Source organism: Neodiprion pinetum, chromosome 5 (assembly GCF_021155775.2).
Source record: "Neodiprion pinetum isolate iyNeoPine1 chromosome 5, iyNeoPine1.2, whole genome shotgun sequence".
NCBI lineage: Eukaryota > Metazoa > Arthropoda > Insecta > Hymenoptera > Diprionidae > Neodiprion > Neodiprion pinetum.
The window spans coordinates 1,939,370-1,960,470 of NC_060236.1; the positions used below are offsets into that span (position 1 = coordinate 1,939,370).

The 21,101-nt window shown below is 37.0% G+C and overlaps 2 protein-coding genes and 1 long non-coding RNA gene across 6 annotated transcripts in view; 1 reads left to right on the forward strand and 2 right to left on the reverse strand.

Annotated features, from left to right (window-relative positions):
* Positions 1 to 14,545, reverse strand: part of LOC138191027 (uncharacterized) — a 97,491-nt gene extending 82,946 nt beyond the window's left edge. For both annotated transcript variants that reach the window (XR_011177262.1, XR_011177263.1), the window contains exon 1: positions 13,925 to 14,545. This is a non-coding gene — a long non-coding RNA (uncharacterized lncRNA). The remainder of the gene's footprint in view (positions 1 to 13,924) is intronic.
* LOC124219137 (uncharacterized) lies at positions 4,920 to 16,891 on the forward strand. 2 transcript variants are annotated; one of them, XM_069136457.1, is made up of 15 exons: positions 4,920 to 5,177; positions 7,528 to 7,629; positions 8,233 to 8,412; positions 9,024 to 9,115; positions 9,406 to 9,519; positions 9,718 to 9,753; positions 11,047 to 11,184; positions 11,593 to 11,826; positions 12,397 to 12,525; positions 12,843 to 13,037; positions 13,800 to 13,881; positions 13,957 to 14,170; positions 14,924 to 15,142; positions 15,250 to 15,341; positions 15,419 to 16,891. In XM_069136457.1, the coding sequence occupies exons 2-15, from the start codon at positions 7,549 to 7,551 to the stop codon at positions 15,578 to 15,580; spliced, it is 1,968 nt and encodes a 655-aa protein (XP_068992558.1). In that variant the 5' UTR covers positions 4,920 to 5,177; positions 7,528 to 7,548; the 3' UTR covers positions 15,581 to 16,891. The 2 variants fall into 2 exon arrangements, with proteins under 2 accessions (XP_068992558.1, XP_068992559.1); XM_069136458.1 differs by lacking the exon at positions 9,718 to 9,753.
* LOC124219134 (tRNA endonuclease ANKZF1) lies at positions 16,579 to 20,686 on the reverse strand. 2 transcript variants are annotated; one of them, XM_046626323.2, is made up of 13 exons: positions 20,604 to 20,686; positions 20,291 to 20,474; positions 19,962 to 20,168; positions 19,544 to 19,890; positions 19,240 to 19,354; positions 18,926 to 19,080; positions 18,584 to 18,809; positions 18,247 to 18,507; positions 17,959 to 18,165; positions 17,602 to 17,884; positions 17,333 to 17,474; positions 17,075 to 17,248; positions 16,579 to 17,002 (listed from the first exon to the last, which is right to left on the reverse strand). In XM_046626323.2, exons 2-13 carry the CDS (start codon positions 20,388 to 20,390, stop codon positions 16,835 to 16,837), a joined length of 2,385 nt encoding a protein of 794 aa, XP_046482279.1. In that variant the 5' UTR covers positions 20,391 to 20,474; positions 20,604 to 20,686; the 3' UTR covers positions 16,579 to 16,834. The 2 variants fall into 2 exon arrangements, with proteins under 2 accessions (XP_046482279.1, XP_046482278.1); XM_046626322.2 differs by lacking the exon at positions 20,604 to 20,686 and having other exon boundaries at positions 20,291 to 20,589.
* Positions 20,687 to 21,101: the final 415 nt, after the last annotated feature.

The window sequence follows — 21,101 nt, forward strand, 5'->3', positions numbered from 1 at the left end:
TAATGCAATATCGAATGAAATATGTAATAATAATTTGTGTCGCGTAGTGAAATAACCGTAAATTCGTAAAAAGAACAGAAAAAAAAAAAAAAAAAAAAAAAAACCCCATCGGTAACAAATACAAACTTTGCGTAAATAAATAATTATAATATACGTATATTATTCTTTTTCTTTTTCTTTTTTTGGTTTCTCGATTAAAAAAAAAAAAAAACAAAGGCAACGTATAAAAATAAGATGAGAAAGGAACGCGTATCCAAGCAATGATCAACTAAACGAAGACGGAGGAATTGAAACAAATGGTAAGCGTATTTCTCAATTGGCAATTACCGTACATTAAACACTATAACTATTTATACTCGGGAAGAATCAGCGGCGGCTGCTTACTTCTCCGACTCTTTGACTCGCGCGTATAGCTGGATTAGTCATATTATCCACGGAATTTGTATTATTTTTCTAACGATAGGATGAAAATTATTCGGTCAACAACGAGTCGTGACAAATAAGTTAGGCGTACATCAAGTACGTGGCTTTTCACGCCGACTCGGTAAACGGTTTACCCGAATGAAATTTTTCATTTCCGTTCGCCAACGATTTTTTATTTTTTATTTTTTTTTCGCATTAACAAGACCCCTGAAAAGCTTTTGACATTTTTTTCAAATTCATCATCAATCACTCGTGATTTTTTAAACCCCTCTCGAAACCGTCCGAATTGACTTTTACGCAACGAGAGAACGAGAAAAAAAAAAAAAAAAAAATGAACAAAATGATTTGTTTCTCGAAATTAAACATTTTCACGCGAGACTCAAGGTGGGACTTTTTTCTGATTTTTTTTTTCTTCCGATCGTTTTTCTATTTTCATACTTGTCAAAAATCTATCACAACACGTCATACCGCATCTCCGATTTGATAGCTGATTATTTATTTATTTTTTTTCTTCTTTTTTCATCGCCTCCCTGGTTCCAAGATACACTCGCGATTTTTTGCTTTTCCCTTTCATAATTTCGTAACGAATTTTCAACAGGTACGAAAATCAAGAATGAATATGAACGGAAATAATGAAGAACATTATTCTACACAAATCGTCGAACCGTAATGATACATTAATGTAACGATGATTTCTAATTATTTCAACAAGAGAGAGGATCAGGTTTACCGTAAAATAATCGCCTTGAAATAACTCATGAAAATCTTTACGATTCACGAGACTTGTATCCGTTGAAAATACAAGAAACGTAAACTTGAGGTATAACATATTGTTTACGCAATCGATATTATTAATCTAACGAATATACGCGGATAAAATTTCAATTAAAAAATTCAAACGTAATAATGCTCCGATAATCTCGTGTTTTTACACAATTGCAATCCCCCCCCCCTCTCCGTCACTGGAATTGAAACGCAGTATTTAAAGCTGCGTAATATAATACGTGCGTATAATACACTTGCGAAAGAAATTTTTAGTTCCGGTTATGGCTCGTTCCTTAACTGTTTTCATTTTTTACCACAATCGACAAAATATACTTCCAGACAGAGAATGAAAATCAGTTTTCCACCTGTTACCGGAAGCTCTATTATCCGTTGCTATTCTATCTCATTACGATCGCCGTTGCCATATTTTCTTGCAACCGTTGCGAAAATTTAACGCTCGTGCAAGAATAAATTGACGTTAAAGCCTTGTTCAACTTTAAAAAGTGGAGTAAACCTCACGAACTGATTTTGCGTTGCAACGACCAAAAAAAAAAGGATCAACGATAACGCAAAATTGTTACGCTCATCTCGTTTTTCCTAATTCCAACAACATTCAAACACTTTTTTTTTTTTAACGATACCCGTTTCACTCAATTTTTCCAGTCACTGTTAACAAATGAAATATTTCTCCGTCAAATCCATCGCACCAATGAATATTCAAAATTAATCTAAATCCGGTGAATGCATCCGCACGAGAAAACACATCGGAACGTAAAAGATGAAAAAAGTAAAACAACGCGTGCGAAAAAAACAGAAATAAAAAATAACTGGTTGAACAAACAACCGCGGTTACATGGATTTTTACGATAATCAAACTAAATCGTCCTCACGCTGCTGCCGTCGTACTAAACAATAATTATTATTATTATTATTATTATTATTATTGTACACGATATAGTTTCGCAATACTCGTTATACGTGTCGTCAAGTTCCTGTAACAACAATAACAAATAAAAAAACAATAACAACAACGATAACGGGAGAATCGAGGACGATCACAGCCAAGTCGGTCAAGTTCGATCTCATTTTCATCCCCCGGCTAGGCGCTCTTGCGTATCCCAATTTATACATATATCCTTACAGGATGTACACCTTGTGTATAAAATACACACGATATATAAACATATGTATACATACGTGTACATGTATATACCTTCCCCGCTGCCCGGCTGCCTTTTCTCCTCCTCGTTAAGTAAAGCTTCTTCACGGAGGGGTGGGTGGGGGGTTATCGCGTTACGTGGCCTTTCATCCCTCGCATCTTTTTTTGTAATCCAAGTTATACAACACGTATTCTTGCACACATCGGTTATTTTATAGGTAAGCGTTGAACGGATGATAAAAAAAAAAAAAATTTGTCCCTACGCCTATGCGTATGCATATACATGTGTATATATACATATATATATATATATATGTATGTATGTATGTACCTATATCGGGGTGGTTGTTATTTGCCCAATGTTCGAATTTCAATCGTGCAACCCCCCCTCATTTGTTTCTGAATTTGAAGATAAGAAACAGAAAAAAAAAAAAAAAAAAACCTTTTAACCCGATATTAACGTCGTAACTCGATGTTAACTAACTTATTTTACGTTACGGAAAAATGCGTGCATTTGACATTTTTTTTTTTAAAGAAATCTAATACTAGAATTATTTTAAAACCGTGTACCATAAAAAATGTTTCCTCTTTTGTGCTCCAATAAAAAAGTTCTTTTTTAACAATTTGTATGCAAAAAAAAAAAAAAATCCAACACTCATCATGTTATTAGCGAAAAACGAAGAAAGAGATGGAAATTGAATGGTTAGATTTGCGCAACGTTATACGAAGCATATTTTTTGCCGGGCAAAGATTGTTTCCATTTTTTTTTTTTTTTTTTTTTTTACGATACAAAGTTTACAACGTGACAAACAATCTTTTTTAAGAAAAAAAATTTCGAACGCATACACTTTTTCATACGAAAATTCGACTGCTTTGCGGGGGCGTCTTTGGGGATTTAGCCAGATGTTTTTTTCTTTTTTTTTTTTTTTTGCCTACATATGTTTGTTACTTTTGAGGGGTGGATGAACGCGGAGAAATGACGACACGACCAAAATAAGAAACAACCCAAGCCGGGAGAAATCTTTATACGTATGTATTCCTAAACTACGCGTATAAGAATCGATTCTTCCTTTAGTTTGAAAAACAAAAGTACTTACGAATCCTGTTAGTATATATATATATATATACATACATATGTATGTGTGCGTGTGTGTGTGTGTGTTTTTTGTAACTATACCTATGTATAAAAAGTATTGTAGACAGCAGCGAACTGGTCCTTTGGACGTAAACAATTTTAAAAGGTGGATTTAGAACGGGACGACTGCAGACGTCGCGACGCCACAACTTCACCCCTCAATTTACTACCCGAGTAAGGTCCAACTTTTGGAAAAACAAGCTTTACTACACTGAGAATAATTTCATTTCTTACAGTGACTAGAAAAATTGATTAAAACGGGTGTCGTTAAAAAAAAAAAAAAAAAAAAACGTAACGAGAAAGAATACCAACGGCTAGAAAACTAATTTTCATTTTATACCTAGAACTATATTTCTCGATTTTGTTGGAAAAAAAAAAAAAAATGATAACAGTTAAGGAACTAAAAATTTCTCTCAGTATCCGAGGTCGGAATTTATTTAAAAGCGACAATCTCATCCAATTATCCGTCTGTCGAGATGATCGCGGATCGATACGGAAAATCAGGTATCGGTTAATTATGCAAAAAGAAACCAGAAACAGAACAAAAAAAAAAAAACGACAAACATGAAATCACCGCGGTAAATGTACGAATGAAAAAAAAAAAAAAGTAGAAAATAATGCATCACGGTCGTGTGTAAGAATATACGAAGGAGGAAAACCTCGAGGACGCTTGTCCTATTAAATTCGACACGATACCAATTTCAGGACATTCAAATTACCGCTGCGCGTATAAAAGTTTACATTGATACAGAGAGGTAATTTCCCTTCGTTAAACTGTAAATTATATACATATATATATATATATATATATATTTAACTATATTTACGAACTATATTTACAAACAATATTTCTCTTCGGGTTTTTTTTTTTTTTGTCAGATTGAAAATTAAGATAACGATTAATATTCAATTTTTATTTCCTAATTGTATTTATACTGTAACAACGTGTAGAGAAAAAATTTGACCTTCGAATGAAGAAAAAAAAAAAATATATATATATATAATAACAACATCAACCCGTTACGGAACATAAATTGATCGAACAGATTTGTTCCTTTTTTTGATTTTTTATTTTTTTTTTTTTGTTTTTTTTTTCCCCCGACAAGTATGTATTGAAAAGAAGGCGATGCACATAAAAGATTACATTATAGGTGTACGTATGAACGTGACATAATTTAATCGCGATAGGTAGATGAAGAGAGAGAGAGAGAGAGAGAGAGAGAGAGAGAGAGAGAGGGGGAGAGAGGCATACCTCCGTAACCTTGTGAGGAGAGGGTTACGTGAGGCGGGGATTCCCGAGGGATGATAGGATAAGGTTTTGCGCGAGCGCCCTGATGCAACAATTTTCTCCCCCCCCCCCCCCCCCCCCCCCCCCCCCTCCGGCAATTATACCATTGTTCGTAAGGACTTTGTCACAATCTCTGACTCCGTAAACGACGGACGCGTCGACGGTATTTGAAAAACTATCCAAGCTTTTGCAAAAATTTTTCTCCCACTCGTCCGACATCGACGTGTTGTAAAATTTCAACCTCTTCTTTTTCACGCCGTCATTCAAACCTTGCTGCGATAAACTTCACGAGTGTGAAACGATAACGCGCGCGTTGTTCGCAAAAACGTAATTGCGAAAAAAGTAAAACGAATAAGAGAGAAAAAAAAAAAACAAAAAAATATCGATACGGAGCGTGTTTTCGAAAGGTAATTAGAAGGAAGGAAAGAAAAATAATACATCGACGACTCTTCGTTCGAATGAGAGAGAAAAAAAAAAATACGACGAAAAACGAAACACTGACAAAAAAAAAAAAAAAAAAAACAAACAAACAAACAACAACAACAACAAATCACCGCGAGAAATTTTTACTTCCGGTCACCGCTTCGGTCCTTCCATCCGATATTCAAACAGTTTTCTTCAACGATACCCGTTTTACTGAACTCTTCCAGTCACCGTAACAAATGAAATTTCTCTCAGTGATTGACACGATCGTTTTTGTTATTTTTTTTTTGTGGTTTTATAAGAAACAGTAATAAAATGAAACGATTTAGAAAAAAAAACAATTTTCCATCCTCAATCTTCGTAAAATTGGAAAACATAAAATAAAAAAAAAATAAAAAAAAAAAAAGAAATCCGTTTTCTCTCGTCAAGTGCCGAGCTGCGTGATATGCGTTGTATGATAATGATAACGACAACGGCAACAACAATAATAATATCGATACGGTGAAAAAAAAAAAAAATATATATATATATATATATATATATATATATATATACGCATGCGTATATGGTGATATAGTTTATGTGAATATTGAAAGGGAATCCGACGATTATCGGAAGTACGGATGAGCTGCCGCCGCTTGCTTTCGGTATTTTAACATTATCCGTACCTTCTAGGATATTGAAAATGTGTCGTGCAAACTTGCTAACAGGGGTCTAAAGCTGTGACCGACTCTGGCGTTATAACTAACTGTACGTAACATGATACACGCGTATCAGGATTGTAAAGGTATGCATACGTTGGAATTAATCAGGCGTTCACTTATTTGGCGATAAGTTATAAAAGCGAGATTCAATTATAGCCTTAGACCCAATTAGCAAGCTTACGCGACATCATTTCAAAATCGGAGAAGGTAGGATAATATTACGTATCGAATGTTCGAAGCGGCAGCGTCGTCGGCATCCTATAATCGCATAAGATATAATAATTAAATGTTTAAACACGCATACGTATAGGTGTATATGTGTATATGTGCGTATGAACGCGTGTACGAAGACAAATATGAATGAGAAGAAGAACGATCGACGTGAAAAACGATAATACTGTTAATAATTACTAATACATGTTTGTTAATGTGAAAAGTTTTTTTTCGGAACGGTAATTAAATTGCAATATTATTCTCGCGTGTTTGTAGGTGAATATCGAATATGCGCGGATCGATCGTTTTTTTGTTGTTGTTGTTGTTGTTGTTGTTGGTGGTGTTTTTGTTGTTGTTGTTGTTGTTGTTGTATACAAATTATAAACTGTACGAATGAAATTACTTCGGGGTCAATTGATGCGCGAAAATTGACCGTCAAAATTGCATATTTCCCGATAAAATAAAAAATTACGAATCGCCGCTGTTTAGACCTGTCTTTATTTACTTACGAATCCGTAAGAAATAATTTTCATGCGCTTATTTTGCGCATTGTTATTTATTTATTTACGTTTTTATGCAAGTACAATATTTCCCAATATTATCGTTTACGGCGTTTATATATATATATATAAACTGTAGGTACGCAAAACGTAAAAACCACATAGAAATTCGGAACTTCTTAGCACAAGTTTTTTCGTTCGATAAAACACAGGTACAGGTATAATAGAGCAGAAATTAAAAGAAATCGTAATAAAAAACATGATAAAAAAGAATATATCTCGTTTATCGGACCGAATGTGTAAAAATATCAGGTGTAAAAAAAATAATAACAAGAAGAAAGGTAATCAAGTAAACTTGGTGCAATTTGCGTTATACGATTATTAATTTTAACCGAGAACTACGTGTCGTTCATTTTCGCGTATCGATATATATATATATATATGTATGTATGTATATAAATATTATACCTGTCCTTAAGAAGAGTGAAATCAAATTTCGATCGTCACAACCCTGAAATTGGTTGAAGATAATTTTTAAAAAATGTTGCATAATTATCCACCCCTAGAAAGTCTTACTTTTTCTCATGGAAAATTCACTGATTTTTACAAGTTTTTAATCAAAAGTGCGAAATGGTAAGATGGGGGAAAAAAAAAAAAAAAAAAAACTGAACGAAGATGAATTTGTACCGTTTAAAACGCCACTTGGAAAATTTGGCTATCTCTATTTTTGACGCCGCCAACAAATTTTTAGTGCGACAAGAATGGAGGGGGTAGAAAAAAAGATGTGCAAAATGTTTGTTTTTTTAAATCATTTCGAACCAATTTGAAGGGTACGAGCATCGAAACTCGATTTCACCGTCATTAAAGACAGGTCTAATAAATCTAGTATGAAAAAAATGATTGTTATCAATATCCAGTGACAAGGGAGAAGAAACAAAATGACCGTCGAAGAATCACCGAAATCGCGGAGGCCTTCCAGCGGAACAGGAAACGAAAACACTGAGCTAAAAAGCAGTCAGGTAAGTGAACCTAACTGTTTCCGTAGCGAATAATTTTAATTATACACTCGGTTAATTACGTTACAAGTAAAACAACTGATGGCGTTTGAAAATTCATGTATTCAATATTCGCGGTCAGATCTTCTCTCTCTCTCTCTCTCTCTCTCATTTCTTCATCTTGATCTATATTATATCCATTCTTTCATTTTCTTTGTCGTTATACTTTTGTTCTACAATATTGCTAGCCCTGATACTGCTGCCACGCAGTTATCTCACCGCCACATAATTGTCACCTAGATTTCAGATATTTGAATAAAAAATTTCATTTGTTACAGTAACTAGAAAAATTGAGTAAAACAGGTATCGTTAAAAAAAAACTGTTTGAATATTGGATGGAATTACGAAAAAAAAACAAAAAAAAAAAAAAAACGCCGTTATTTCGCGATTCTTCAACTGTCCGAAACTTTCGGTAAACCGTAATAAAATCAAAACTCGTTTAATACATCAAAATCTCAGTTCCTTAAAAAATGATTGTAAATTTCTTTACAAACGATGATTTTTTTTTTTCACCAACAATCCGTTACCGACAAACGTTGTACCAACTTGAACCTCGTTAATTTTAAGGTAAAACCAAAGACCGGATGTTTCCGTATAAACCCTGGATCAAAAGACGGTCAACGAGTATACTTGATCCAGATGATTTTACTGCCATTTATACCGATAGCCGCGCTTATAGCCCAAAGTTGTCACAGCATGGCGACGGCCGTAAAAGTTCTTCACAGAGCGGAAAACGTCGAACAACAGGTGACGCGATTTTACAAAAGATTAAGTATAACTCTTACATACCTATAGACATAACAATACGATTATTTAAATAAATTTTCCGCACGAGCCTCGAACGAATGATTTTGCGTAACTGGGCGCAGAAAGAAAAAAAAAAAAAAAAAAAAAAAACCCAACCAATCAGTCGTTACTCCACGTCAAAACTCATAGAAAGAATGAATCTCCGATCCCATAATCATTCCGCTAATTAATCCAAATCTTTCTGTTGTCCCCCCCCCCCCCCCCCCCCTCTTCCTCCTGCTCCTCCTCACGTCCGACATTGACGACGCTGTCTTTAACTCGTTATATTCGCTTTTATCAATTTCCGTCATTACGATTAATTATCCAGGTTAGTGATGAAAAAAAAAAACGAAAAGAAGAGAAAAAAAAAAAAAAAAGAAACGCTGCAGCTTCGGTTTGTTACGTCATTCGAATAATGCAATTAATGCGACTGCCTCGCGGAAAATGTATAATCCGTAATCTTGGACAAAGTGGAGAAAAAAGAAAGAAAGAAAAAAAAAAAAACCAATAACATTTTTAGCAATCACGTAACGATCGTTGAACAGATTATTTTCTTCCCGTTTCTCTTGCAGATCGGTATTACAGTTGAAATCGGACGTTTGTTAACCGCGTTTCAACAGGAACGAACGCAAAGTGCTATTTACATATTTACCGGTGAGAACAGGTGAGTTTTCTTTTCTTTTTTTTTTTTTTTTTTTTTATTTTTTATTACATATATCGTATAAAACAGATATACGCGTACGTGTAATCATTTATTTAACAAAAATAATCATAAATTTTACCAATCAATTTCGAGAACAAAATAATACGAATCGTTGTATAATGTTGGATATTTTTTTAACTCGTACAATAAATATCAATAATATTTTTTTAAAACTTCATTTACGTATATATATATATATATGAAGTTTTAACAAAACATTGCATATTATTCACAAATTTTAACATTCGCAGAACGGCACTGAACAACGCTTACGCAAATACGGACGAGCTGCTGAGGGATGCAAATTGGAGTTCTTGGAACGAAGATTCGTCGTCCGGCATCCGTTTTCACTTGACGAATTTCAGGTGGCTCTATAACTTTAACCTCAAATACACGTATAACATTTTGTTTTGTTGTTATTGAATTTTATACGAAAGTTTTAAACGGTTATTTAGACTTGTCATTATTATTTTTATTTTTTTTTTATTGTTCTTTTTTTTTCTGCCCACTCTGTTTGTTATTTTCAACAACAATTTAACGAAGTACAGATTTATCTGTTTCAGCAAAGTGCGACGTGACGTTTTAATTACAAGAACAGCGTAAGTCCGATTGGTATAAGAATTGTTTTCGTTGTAATTGTAAATCTGGACAACAGGGGATTAATGATGAAATAATAATAACGAATAATCGAGACCTAACGCGTTTTGCAATAACTGTGAATGCGGATAATTGTAGAAAGAAACTTGAGATACTTTGCAAGTTCTGCGTGTAACTGCGTAAAAAATTTCACCAATTTTTAAGAATCGATTGAAAACTTTTATGAAAATTGGTATTGTGAGGCTTTTTGAGTCGCTAATCGCGAAACTGAGCTCAGACTTGCGAAATTTAAATTTGGCGTATTCGATAAACTGAATAAAAAAAACTAAAAACATTTGGATTTCGATGAAAATTGATACTCGTCGGTTTCTTGGGCGGATGATCGCGAATCTGAAGTCGGATTGCAAAATCCAAAATGACGATTCAATGCGACGGAAAAAAAATCTAAAAATATTCCGATTTCGGTGGAAATTGGCAGGCGGAGATTTTTCGGGTCATCGATAACGAATCCAAGATCAGACTTCCAAAATTTGTAACGCTGGATCCGTTAGAGTGGTTAAAAATAACAAAAAATCGTCATATTTTCACGAACACTCTTTCTCTCTCTCTCTCTCTCTCTCTCTCTCTCTCTCTCTCTCTCTCTCTCTCTATGAACTTGGAACCTGCAGTGTGGGAACTGGAAGTTCGAAAGCTGGCTCATGGCCAGCGTAAAACCGCTTGTTTTTTCGTTTCCTCTTTACGAACGTATCGCTTAGTAATCACGAGTATTCGTCAAGTTGCTACGACAGATGTAAGTCTGATCCTGAAACAGACTTTCTAGTTTCCATATCACGTCGCAGCATGTAACAGCCAGCGAGTGATATCATGTTCTTTTAAGGATATAAAAAAAAGTGCACGTCAATAATTGTACGAATAATTTGATACGGATGCACCGCATAGCGTAACATACCTAACGCAATTGGATATCGAGAAATTTGCAATCGTGTAAACAGGACCAAATTTGCATGGTAATATTTTCTTTTGCCGCGGCCATGATATCGTCATTGAATTCCGATATCGTCGTACGAAACACAGCAAATAATCCATGCGCGCGACTTTCGCACAAATCAATATTTATTCGCATAATCGCTAATCGGTGCAAAATTAATTACGAAATAATTTCCTTCTTCCGTTCCATCCTTTATTGTATCATACATCCTTTATTGCTTGAGAATAAAAATGAAAAACATTGAAAATCAAGCGATTTACGAGTAACGTACGCAATTATTTTTTTTTTTTTAATCGCTTCTCTCTAGGTGCGGAAACCTGACGCAGGAATGTGGCAACGGGGCGGCCGTTGAAGGCATGACGAGATGGTACGTAAGAGCGAATCACCAAATGCTGGAGCGAATCTCAGAACGCATAGGAAGCACGGCGACGGGAAATGTCTGGAGGTACGGTGACGCGGATGAAGGAAGACTCTCTTTAATTCCAATTTATCAAACCGGCAGAGAAATAGAGACAGGAATTGAAAAATAGAGATTTGTCGTTTTGCTAATTCCGGTGTTTGAAAAAACTTTCAAAGGAGCCCGAAGAATCCTTACGGAAATTCGTTCGATTTTCAGTACGTTCGATCGAATCGTTTGATTTAAAGTCCCCTCGAAGCTTTACAATCCATGAAAATCACGAAATCCATAGATATCAAAAAAATCTGTTCTCACCTTTCTTCCGAAGCCTGTATCTCGAAAACTGCTGATTTTTGGTATTTGTGTCCGTGAGAACTATTGATCGGGAGGATATGTACTATGACGTGATGAAAATGCAGCTAAATTCCATGAGAATTTTCTTTTGCATTTTCACAGATTGCTGATAGCGTACAAGTACATAATGAGAAGCGTGGAACACGTGACGATATCCGTGATATTCGGATTGCAAAAGTACACCGAGGGACAGCTCAGCAATCAAGGATTAACTTCGTACGTCGAACACGATACTCTGGCTCGCGAGTATTTCGAGGCGATTCACCATTTTGCCCCGGGGCTTTTGCCTCTCGCAGACGACGAAGCTGGCGGTATTAAACGGGAGGTTGATCGTCGGTGAGTTGTTTACTTCGCACGATTTTTCTGGTTTCAATAAATCCGGCATCGTTTCATTCTTTTTTTTTTTTTTTCTCTACTTTTACGAAATATTGCTTTTCAATTAACGGTAAAAAGAGTGGTGATTGTTTTTTTTTTTTATTTGCCATAATTTCATTAACGCACCTTATATTATTGACGAATTAATCAGTGCATTGTTTACTTTTATAAAAATATAATTTACACAATATTCCTGGAAATAGGAAATACACAGGGAAATTTACTTGAAGAATCCTGATATTCTATTTTGAAAATGTCTGTTCAAAAGAAGAAATTACAACGTCGATAATTGTATTTTAAACATTTACGATTCGTAAAATTCATGTAGATCACTTTGCGCCTTGTCGCAGGCAACTCGTCGTCAAAATCGCAAACGTGCGATGTGTTGCCTGCCGCCAGGCGTTCGAATTTTCAACTCGTACCGCATACCGGGTGTCGAATTCCTTCAAAGGATAATCGAAAAAAGGATATCAGAGTTAAGTTTTTAATTTTTCCTTTGAAAATCAAATATCCGCATCTTCAAACTTTCAGACGCGAGGAAATTTCGTCAAATGTGAAAAGCGCGAGTAACATGATGTTACTGAACTCCTACTACATCGAAATGAACGAATACGTGGAAGTTCTCCGGAGTTACGGAACCGAATTGCAACACCTGATTCGGTACGTAAACGTCTGAAATCTCACTAGAAAACCCGCTACAATTATGAATAACTGAGTAGAACAGACAAACGAACGAGGAAAGCAAACCAAATAGAAGATGACGGAGGCGAATTTCGAGAAGAAATTATCGTTACACCGCACCGTAATGAGAATGATAGGCATAGATGTATAAAAGATGGGCTGTAGCCAAGGTGTGAGAATTTCGAGACAGAGAGAGAGAGAGAGAGAGAGAGAGAGAGAGAGAGAGAGAGAGAGAGAGAGAGAGAGAGAGGGGAGAGTTGAAATAAGAATGGAAAAATCTATTGTACTGTTTTCAGCACTGGGTCTATTTTTGCTCGTAGGCAGCACCTTTTCAAAGAAATGAGGTCTGCGTCTAACCAGCAGGGTGTAGTCATCGCGATCCTAGCGCTGGTCCTGATTATCTCACCAGTGATAATCCTGCTAATCGGAAACGCGGCTCTAACGATTCAATACTTTGCGGGATCCCTCGTCTCGAGGACTCAGGAACTGAGGTAACGGTTAAACCGTTCGATTTTCAAACGACAATTAAATACGCTGCACGTACATACCTAGTATGTATGTACTAGGGTGGTCTTTGAAAAGGTAATTTTAAAATTTCGACCGGCTCCACATAATTAAAAAATAATTTCGTAATTCTTTCTATTCAACCCTTTCAGGGGTACATCAAATCCGCCGAACGGATTGAGATAAAACTTGGTGCGGGTGTTTTTTGGAATGCTGATTACGAAACTGAACTCAAAATTTGAAAACTAAGAGTGTTGGATCCAATATGATGAACCAAAACCCCAAAGTCGATTGATATCGCCATATTGTATCCACCGTTTTGAACTTTTTAATTTCGAGTTCGGATTTGTAATCATCGACCTCGAAAGCCTCCGATTAACGAGTTTTATTGAAATATAATCACTTTTTGAATTTTGCCTCACCATATTGGATCCGCCATTTTGAATTTACAAATTTTGAGTTCAGATTCGTAATCAGCGATCCAAGAAAAACCTTCCTATACCAAATTTCATCTGAATCTGTTTGATAAATTTTCTGTGCCCTTGAAAGGGTCGAATGGAATCCACCCTCTTTGGAGCACGGGTTAGAGTCGAGATAAAAAAACTGAAAAAATTAGGGAATAATTTTTTAATTATCTGGAGCCGATTTGGGGGGCGAGTCGGTCAAAATTGAATAACGACCTTTTTAAAGGCCATCCTCGTACGTATGCATGTACATACATACTCGTACAATGGATGATTTACTCGCAGAAGGGAAAAGGGAAAGAGCGATCGTTTGCTCTTTCAAATGCTGCCGCCGACCGTCGTCAAACAGCTCAAACAACAGAAGCAGGTAAGCCGAAAACTGTGGAAGAAAAAACAATCGTCAAACTCACCTTCCGTCTCCCGTTTTCTTTTTTTTCCCCAGGTGCCGGCGGAGGACTTTGAATCCGTGACGATATACTTCAGCGACATCGTCGGCTTCACCGACCTCAGCTCCAACAGCACGCCGATGGAGATCGTCAACATGCTCAACACTCTCTACAGGCTCTTCGATTCCCGGATCCAAAAATACGACGTCTATAAGGTCGAGACGATCGGCGACGCGTACATGGTCGTCAGCGGATTGCCGCAGAGAAACGGTACCGATTCTTACACTGCGTAGAAAAACTCGATACGCCGATCGTGGGGTTGACACGGAATGAAAACGCGGACCGGCAGGATTTCACTTCGGTTCGAAAGATAACTGCGTAACGACGGCTAACTTCACGACACTGGTCGAGCCAATCGCGTAGTCGTCGATGACAAGTGACGCTCATTTCGAAATCGAGACACGACACAAACGGCGTACAACGCGAAACTTTTTTCATATACACTTTTCATCACTTTAAAAAAGGCGATTTGAAAGACTGAAGCTATCCGAAGCCTCAGATTTACTCGGAGCTTCCGTATAACGCGACGAAAACTGAATAACTGAGAAGTTAGCCCCGCACGACTCGCCTGCGACACGACCGAACGAACAGTTGAGAGCTACTAATTGTATGTATTTAGAGCCGTAAGAGGCGCCACCGGTGTGAGGTTGGCGCTTGGCGCGAAGAGCTGAGTTTGAATTTCTCAAGAAGTTAATAAATAAATTGCACGCACTTAAGCACGGCACTCGCGTCTCAATTGTAAAACTCGATTAACACGCTTTTTTTGATATTTATCAGAGTTCTGAAAATATATACCATACAACCACGAAACTTTTGATAATTATCTATATCTGAAAACATGGAAGAGACGAAATTTTTGTGAATGATGAAAAAGGGGGGACCTGACGATTTATTGGCAGGAAAGTTCGCACGTAATTATCGTTGCCACTTACAAATTAATGATGTATCTAATTTTCAACGCAGGGTCTAAGCACGTTGGTGAGATAGCGACAATGTCGCTCGATCTTTTGTCTGGAATACGATGCTACACTATACCGCATCGCCAAGGAGAGAGGCTCGAAATTCGAATAGGGGTGAACACAGGTCCCTGCGTCGCTGGGGTTGTCGGCACAACGATGCCACGATACTGTCTCTTCGGGGATACGATTAACACTGCGAGTAGGATGGAATCGACAGGAGAAGGTTCGCTACCAAACTCAAATTCTTCAACGTTCAACTTGTTCTTGAAATTTTCATTTTCACTCTACGATAAACAATTCGACTTACTCGATTCGTTTGACTCTCAACAGCGATGAAGATCCAAGTATCGCAAAACACAAAAGATGCACTCGACGATTTAGGAGGCTACATTACAGAGTTGAGAGGAAGTATGGAAGTTAAAGTAAGTGTGCGGAAGATGGAACAGCTGCGTGATAATCGATCTTTACCACACACTAATTACTTCAACATTTATTTTAGGGTAAAGGAATGATGAACACCTACTGGCTTACGGGAAAAGAAGAGGAGCTACCTCCGCCTGTCGACCAAGTGGAAAGCATTTTTACGCTGTGTTCGTTCATAGAGCCAGAATTTTTGCAGATTATAAACGAAATGGACGATACTCCATTCTCAATGTTGTAGAGCCAGGAGAATGAACCGTTGCTGTACAGAACGGAGCAGAGTTCAGAGGCTTACACTATAGAGATGAACGTGTATTTGAAATTTCGATTCAGTGAATCTCTGATTACGTCACACAAATCGACCACCATTTAATTTTACAGAAATGTAGCTTTGAATATCGATTATATAAAAGTGAAATATAGAAGGCGTGTATCTGTTGGATATCAATTTTTAAAAGAAAAAAACGGATGCAGCTAACGCGTTCAAATGATAAATATGTGAAATTTACATATCAGTAGATATTGAATTATCTGTCCTGTCGCTATACGTTCTCAGTGTTATCGTTGTCCAATTAGAACGTATCATTATAGTGGTACAAAAATGAACGAAGATGTGTGTCAATTAATGTATCGTATCGATTAAGTAAATTGGTTAGTCTTAATTATAGATGGTGCATTACTGAATATATTGAATTAAGATTTAATATTCAGACGTAAATATTGGAAAAGTATTTTACTGGTTGGGATCAATAATGTAGGAAGGATGTACGTACAAGAAAATATAATTTGGAAATATGAAATAACTGTAAGTTCAGTAAACAAACGCGTAAACATGCTATATTATAAGGGAGAAATATACGTTTTTCAATGTATCTCAAGTTATTTTATTACCACCGAATAATATTCGAATGAGATTAAAAGTTGACTAAGACTTTATTGCGTTCTTTGTTTCACAAGACAATGCGCTACTTCGCTGATTGATGATGAAAGACCAACTTGAAGGAAGACTTTACTGACTTTTTGGTAAAATTTTATAGAATCATTTCTAAAAAATGACGTACACACGTTTTCACATACGGTTTAATCAGCAATCATCCCAGCACACTGAATTACCAAGTTTTCTGTAATAACTATATTTACCACTCAATAGATGACAATATATAATCATGCCACAGAACATATTGCATTAACACTGTACTCAATATCACACTCGTAGCACGGTCGCCGTAACTATCAATCTAAGCTTTCTAAAATTTTATTTGATAAAATTGTATGCGTAATGCGAATACAAGGCACAGGCACATTATAAACCTGACAGATTTTTAGGGTACATTTAATATTTAGGATGTATCAAGTTCTGTCACCTGTGTCTGTTCACGTAATTATCGAGATATGAACTTGTTTTAAAACAATGAGTCCAAATAAAAAGTAAGTAAAAATAAAACACGTAACACAGAAACTAATTAATCTGTAGATATTATGCATTAAAATTTTGCTAGTTCTGCTTCACGCCACGATGACTTTTCAGGCAAACTATGGAGCAGAAGCGGTTGGCATTATACTCAAAAGGTATTTGATTGGTCATGTCAGTACCGCACTCAAAGCATCGAGAAAATATCATCCCTCCCTGTTGCATGATACGACGTTCGGCAGCCAACGCTCTCTGGAAGATAAAATTGTACCAATGAGATGTTGTATTGTGGAAAAATACCATTTAGAATAACAATCAGCTTACCTTTTCTCTGTCACTGAGATTGAGAAACCGCTTTTTGAGCGCTTCTTCTTGCCTCTGATTGTCCAATTCCTTTTTCTTTATTTTCTCCTTTTCTCGTTTAGCTTTCTTCAGTAACTTCTTCTTTTCAGCTAATTCTAGTTCCATTTCATCAGTCAGCGGGCCAGGTATTTGGGACTTGAGAAATTGATAAGTATACACAATAACACGCTTGTTAAATCAGATAGCTCAGAAAAGTGACTAAAATCAGCGTTCGATTACCTTGGTATAATCAAATTTGTTGGGATTAGCGGCCATAAATCTTCTGAACGTATTTCTTGTCTCTTTATCAACTGTTGCTGTGTAGGGAGTTTGAAATTTTTTATTCTTATTACACGGGTCTGAACCAATTTCCAGTAAACTCCTGAAAGGCAGAAGAAAAAAAACTTGACACAAGCTGTCGCTTTGAAAATTCTCAAACTGTGCCACATTTTCAAAGACTGCCATACAAATTTTTACGGAATTCAAGACTAATATTTCTCAAATCTTACCATACGACTTTAAGATATCCACCATTAGCTGCGAGATGTAAGGGGGTATTGCCTTCTTCGTTAGATTCGTTAACGAGCTTCACAACGTTGTCCATTTTCATGAAATTAGTAGGATCTTCGTTTATCTCCTGACCATTTGCTAACTGTTCTTCTAAACCCTGGCACCTTTGAATCTCACTCAATGCTGATTCCAGAGCAGACGAGAGCAGCTCTATGTCTCCCAATTTACAAGCGGTCCATAATTTCTGTTTCAAATTATACAGGCTTGCATTCGGTGACGGTTCTGCAGAACGAAAAAGAATAGCAACCACACGGTGTTGGTTATTCGATAATTAACTAATCAAATCGCCAAATCACCGTCATTTTTCTCTTTTTTGGACTTCCTCTTTTGCCGGCGTCCTTTTTTAGCCTTAATGTATCGCGGCACTGTGTCTTGGAAGGCTTGGAGATGCTCGTTGAAATCCATCTCAAGGCTTTGTTCAATCAACGGAACTTCATTTGTCGGACCACTATCATCGTCAGATTCTGACTCGGAAGAGGACTGAGCTAATCGTGCTACGATGTCTGGAATGTACAATGAAAACATTTTTGAATATTTGAAAATTAATAACTCCCTATCGGTTCAAATTTTGGCATAGTTATTACCAGGCAACGGACGCCGAGGGCTTTTCCGAGGTTTTGCTCTATCTATGTGAGACTTAAGACTGCGATATTGTCGTTCCAATGACGTTTGCGACATTCTCTTCGATTTTTCGTTATCGACAGCACCATTGGTAAAAGGAGGGATGATTTCTGAGGTGGGCGTACTTTCCGGTATTCCGTCAAGAATGTCGACCTTTGATACCTTTTTCCGAATCGGTTGTTTTGGTGAAATGGGAAACGAATCTGTAAACTCCGTAGCCGAGCCTGTACGAGAACAAAACGAAGATAAAAAAACTTTTTCACATAAAACGTGGACATTTTCTTTCAATAAATTACCCACCGTACACCTCCAGACTGCTCAGAATATCATACACTCTTTTAACTTCGTTGAATGTCGCACGCCTAGTAGGAAAAGGCAGCGGCCTTAGTCTTGGATCGTTTTTATCAAGCGGAGGATTTTTACCGCCGAATAAAACGGTGCGATTTTGAGGTCCGACTGCTCTGTACAAAATCAACGAGGAACTAACAAGGTGTGTTGTCCACGATTCCAATATCTCTTGAATGTGCTAAAAAAATTCATGAGACATTTTATTGATACGATAGCTATTGTAGTAATGATTTCAACTTCAGTTACAACGCTACGGTGCAACCATAGTTTAGACAATGAATGTGAATACCGTACTTGAATAAGTGCAGCCTCATTATATCGCCGCAAACTAGCTCCCGCACTCTTTGGATGCGTTCCTGCACTTCTGTTGTCTCTTGAGCTTTGAGAGCCGCCTTGCTTGGCACGCACGGTGTAGCAATGATATGTTTTATGAACTACAGGTATGCCATCTGGACATAAATTTGATGCGTTGAAATTGGATAAAACAATGTCTGGCTCAAAGTAAGGTCAGTGTATTGAATACTTAGCGTATTTAAGATCAGATCAGATGGATATGTAAAAAATTCACCTGGAATAAGTGAATAAAATGTATTCAAGTGCTAAATTACTCTGAAATACTGCAGCCGCAAAGTGGCCACCTCCCAGCATAATGACAGTCCATGTAGTATTTTTCCCACTCTCAAGCGCCTGTGCAACCATCTCTATGTCTAGCTCCGGAATTTCCTAAAATGTAATTCCATCTCGCCTGACCATCTCTTCAACAAAAAATAGGCCGAATCATTTGGATAAAGTGTATTTTCATGCGGAGGTAGCAGTGCAGAAGCATTTTACTACTTCCAGTGTGTACCTCTTGTCTCATAACTGGGTTCAGAGTGATTCGTAGATTAAACGAGCGATTGAATTCCTTCTTACCTTCTTATTATGAAGCAGGCATCGATATATGCTGAATATATTTCCTTCGTCATTTTCAAAAAATACTTTAGAGTGACGACTCGCGACGAGGAGAAGCTCCTGTGCTCGCTTCTTCTGCAAAGCATCCTCATCCAACTCAGTGTCCGAACTATCGGAAACGGATTCAGCTATTTTTCTCTTTCGCTCCTCTTTCCGGTTCTTGTCGTCCACGGGTATGAGTATGCTGCTACTTGTTGTTTTACTATTTCCCGCTTTGGATTCGGTGCGTGAACTTCCAGTCTCAGAGGTCCCAGTCTCGTCGTCATTTTCAGACTCAGATTCACTCCCCGAAATGCTTGACACATCGTCTGAAAGTATTCAATTTTCGTATTAATTGTGATCAAAGGAGAATTTCCCGCTAATGTTAAACGTTATTCACCCTTGTCAGCCATTAAGCTGAAATTTCCTTCACTGATGGACTTTAAACCACCCAGCCGCTGTTTGAGATTGTAACGATGCCAGTCTAGCTTGTAATGAAGCCTCTGCTGGGCTTTGTCCTCAAAAACTGTATTGCAAAAGGAGCAGCTCAGCGAGTCCGAAACAACAAGTTCCTCCAACTGGCAGAGTACTTTTTCCACGCCTAAGGCTGGGGGTAAATATTTTTTTTTAAAACATGTGACACCTGTCAGTTTGTAGATAACGCGATGTTGTCACACGATCTAGATGATAAAATTATCAAAACTATGTACCGTGAATTTTGAAACTCACCAGAGGCTGATTTCAACTGCATACATTGCGCAACCTTTATTCCTTTGGTTATATTAACGAAGTCGTCGCGATTGTGTATTCTGAACACCTGATGATCCATTTTTCCTTTGTTTCTTTTTCTCTAAGCTCTAAACCTTTACTACTTTTTATTAGCGGCTCTCACGGATCCTGGGATAAAATTACACTGAAATAGTGATAATTAACTTGATTAGAATACGAGGCTTACAAGCAAATTCAATACGTCCGCGAAAAAATTTCACGGACGATGCAACGCGGAAGATTTGCACAATACTGCGAAAGTACGAAAAGATACCTCGATTACATCATCGCCAAGATATTCGATCCGTGTCAAAAACATCTGTCTCGAAACTGCTATGACGTCCCTCCGTCCCTACGTGAAGAAAGTAAGATTCCACGTTGCGAGGCTTTCAGTGAAGAAAAAAAAAACAAAGAAAATTTATCACCTGCTGCATCCGTTTCTCGGTTTTCGTTTTCTTGATTTTTTTTTAAATAAAATTTGTGCTAATTAGGCCCCTTTCCGACAACATCCAATCGCGATTGATGAGCTTCAACCAATCAGCTGCCATCTATGTGCCTGATATTTTCAATTCAGAACTTACTACATATTTTCACTACAGCTGCGACTCCCGCGCGATTTAAAAAACGTAAGCTTGCAGAGATGGTTTTTTTCTTTTCTTACGATAAAATTGTCACTGTTATATATATATATATCTTTTCTCTCGCGTTGCTTTCAATTAATCAAAGGCCGTGAATAACTTGTAAAATATAAAAAATTTCGGAATCACCGGAT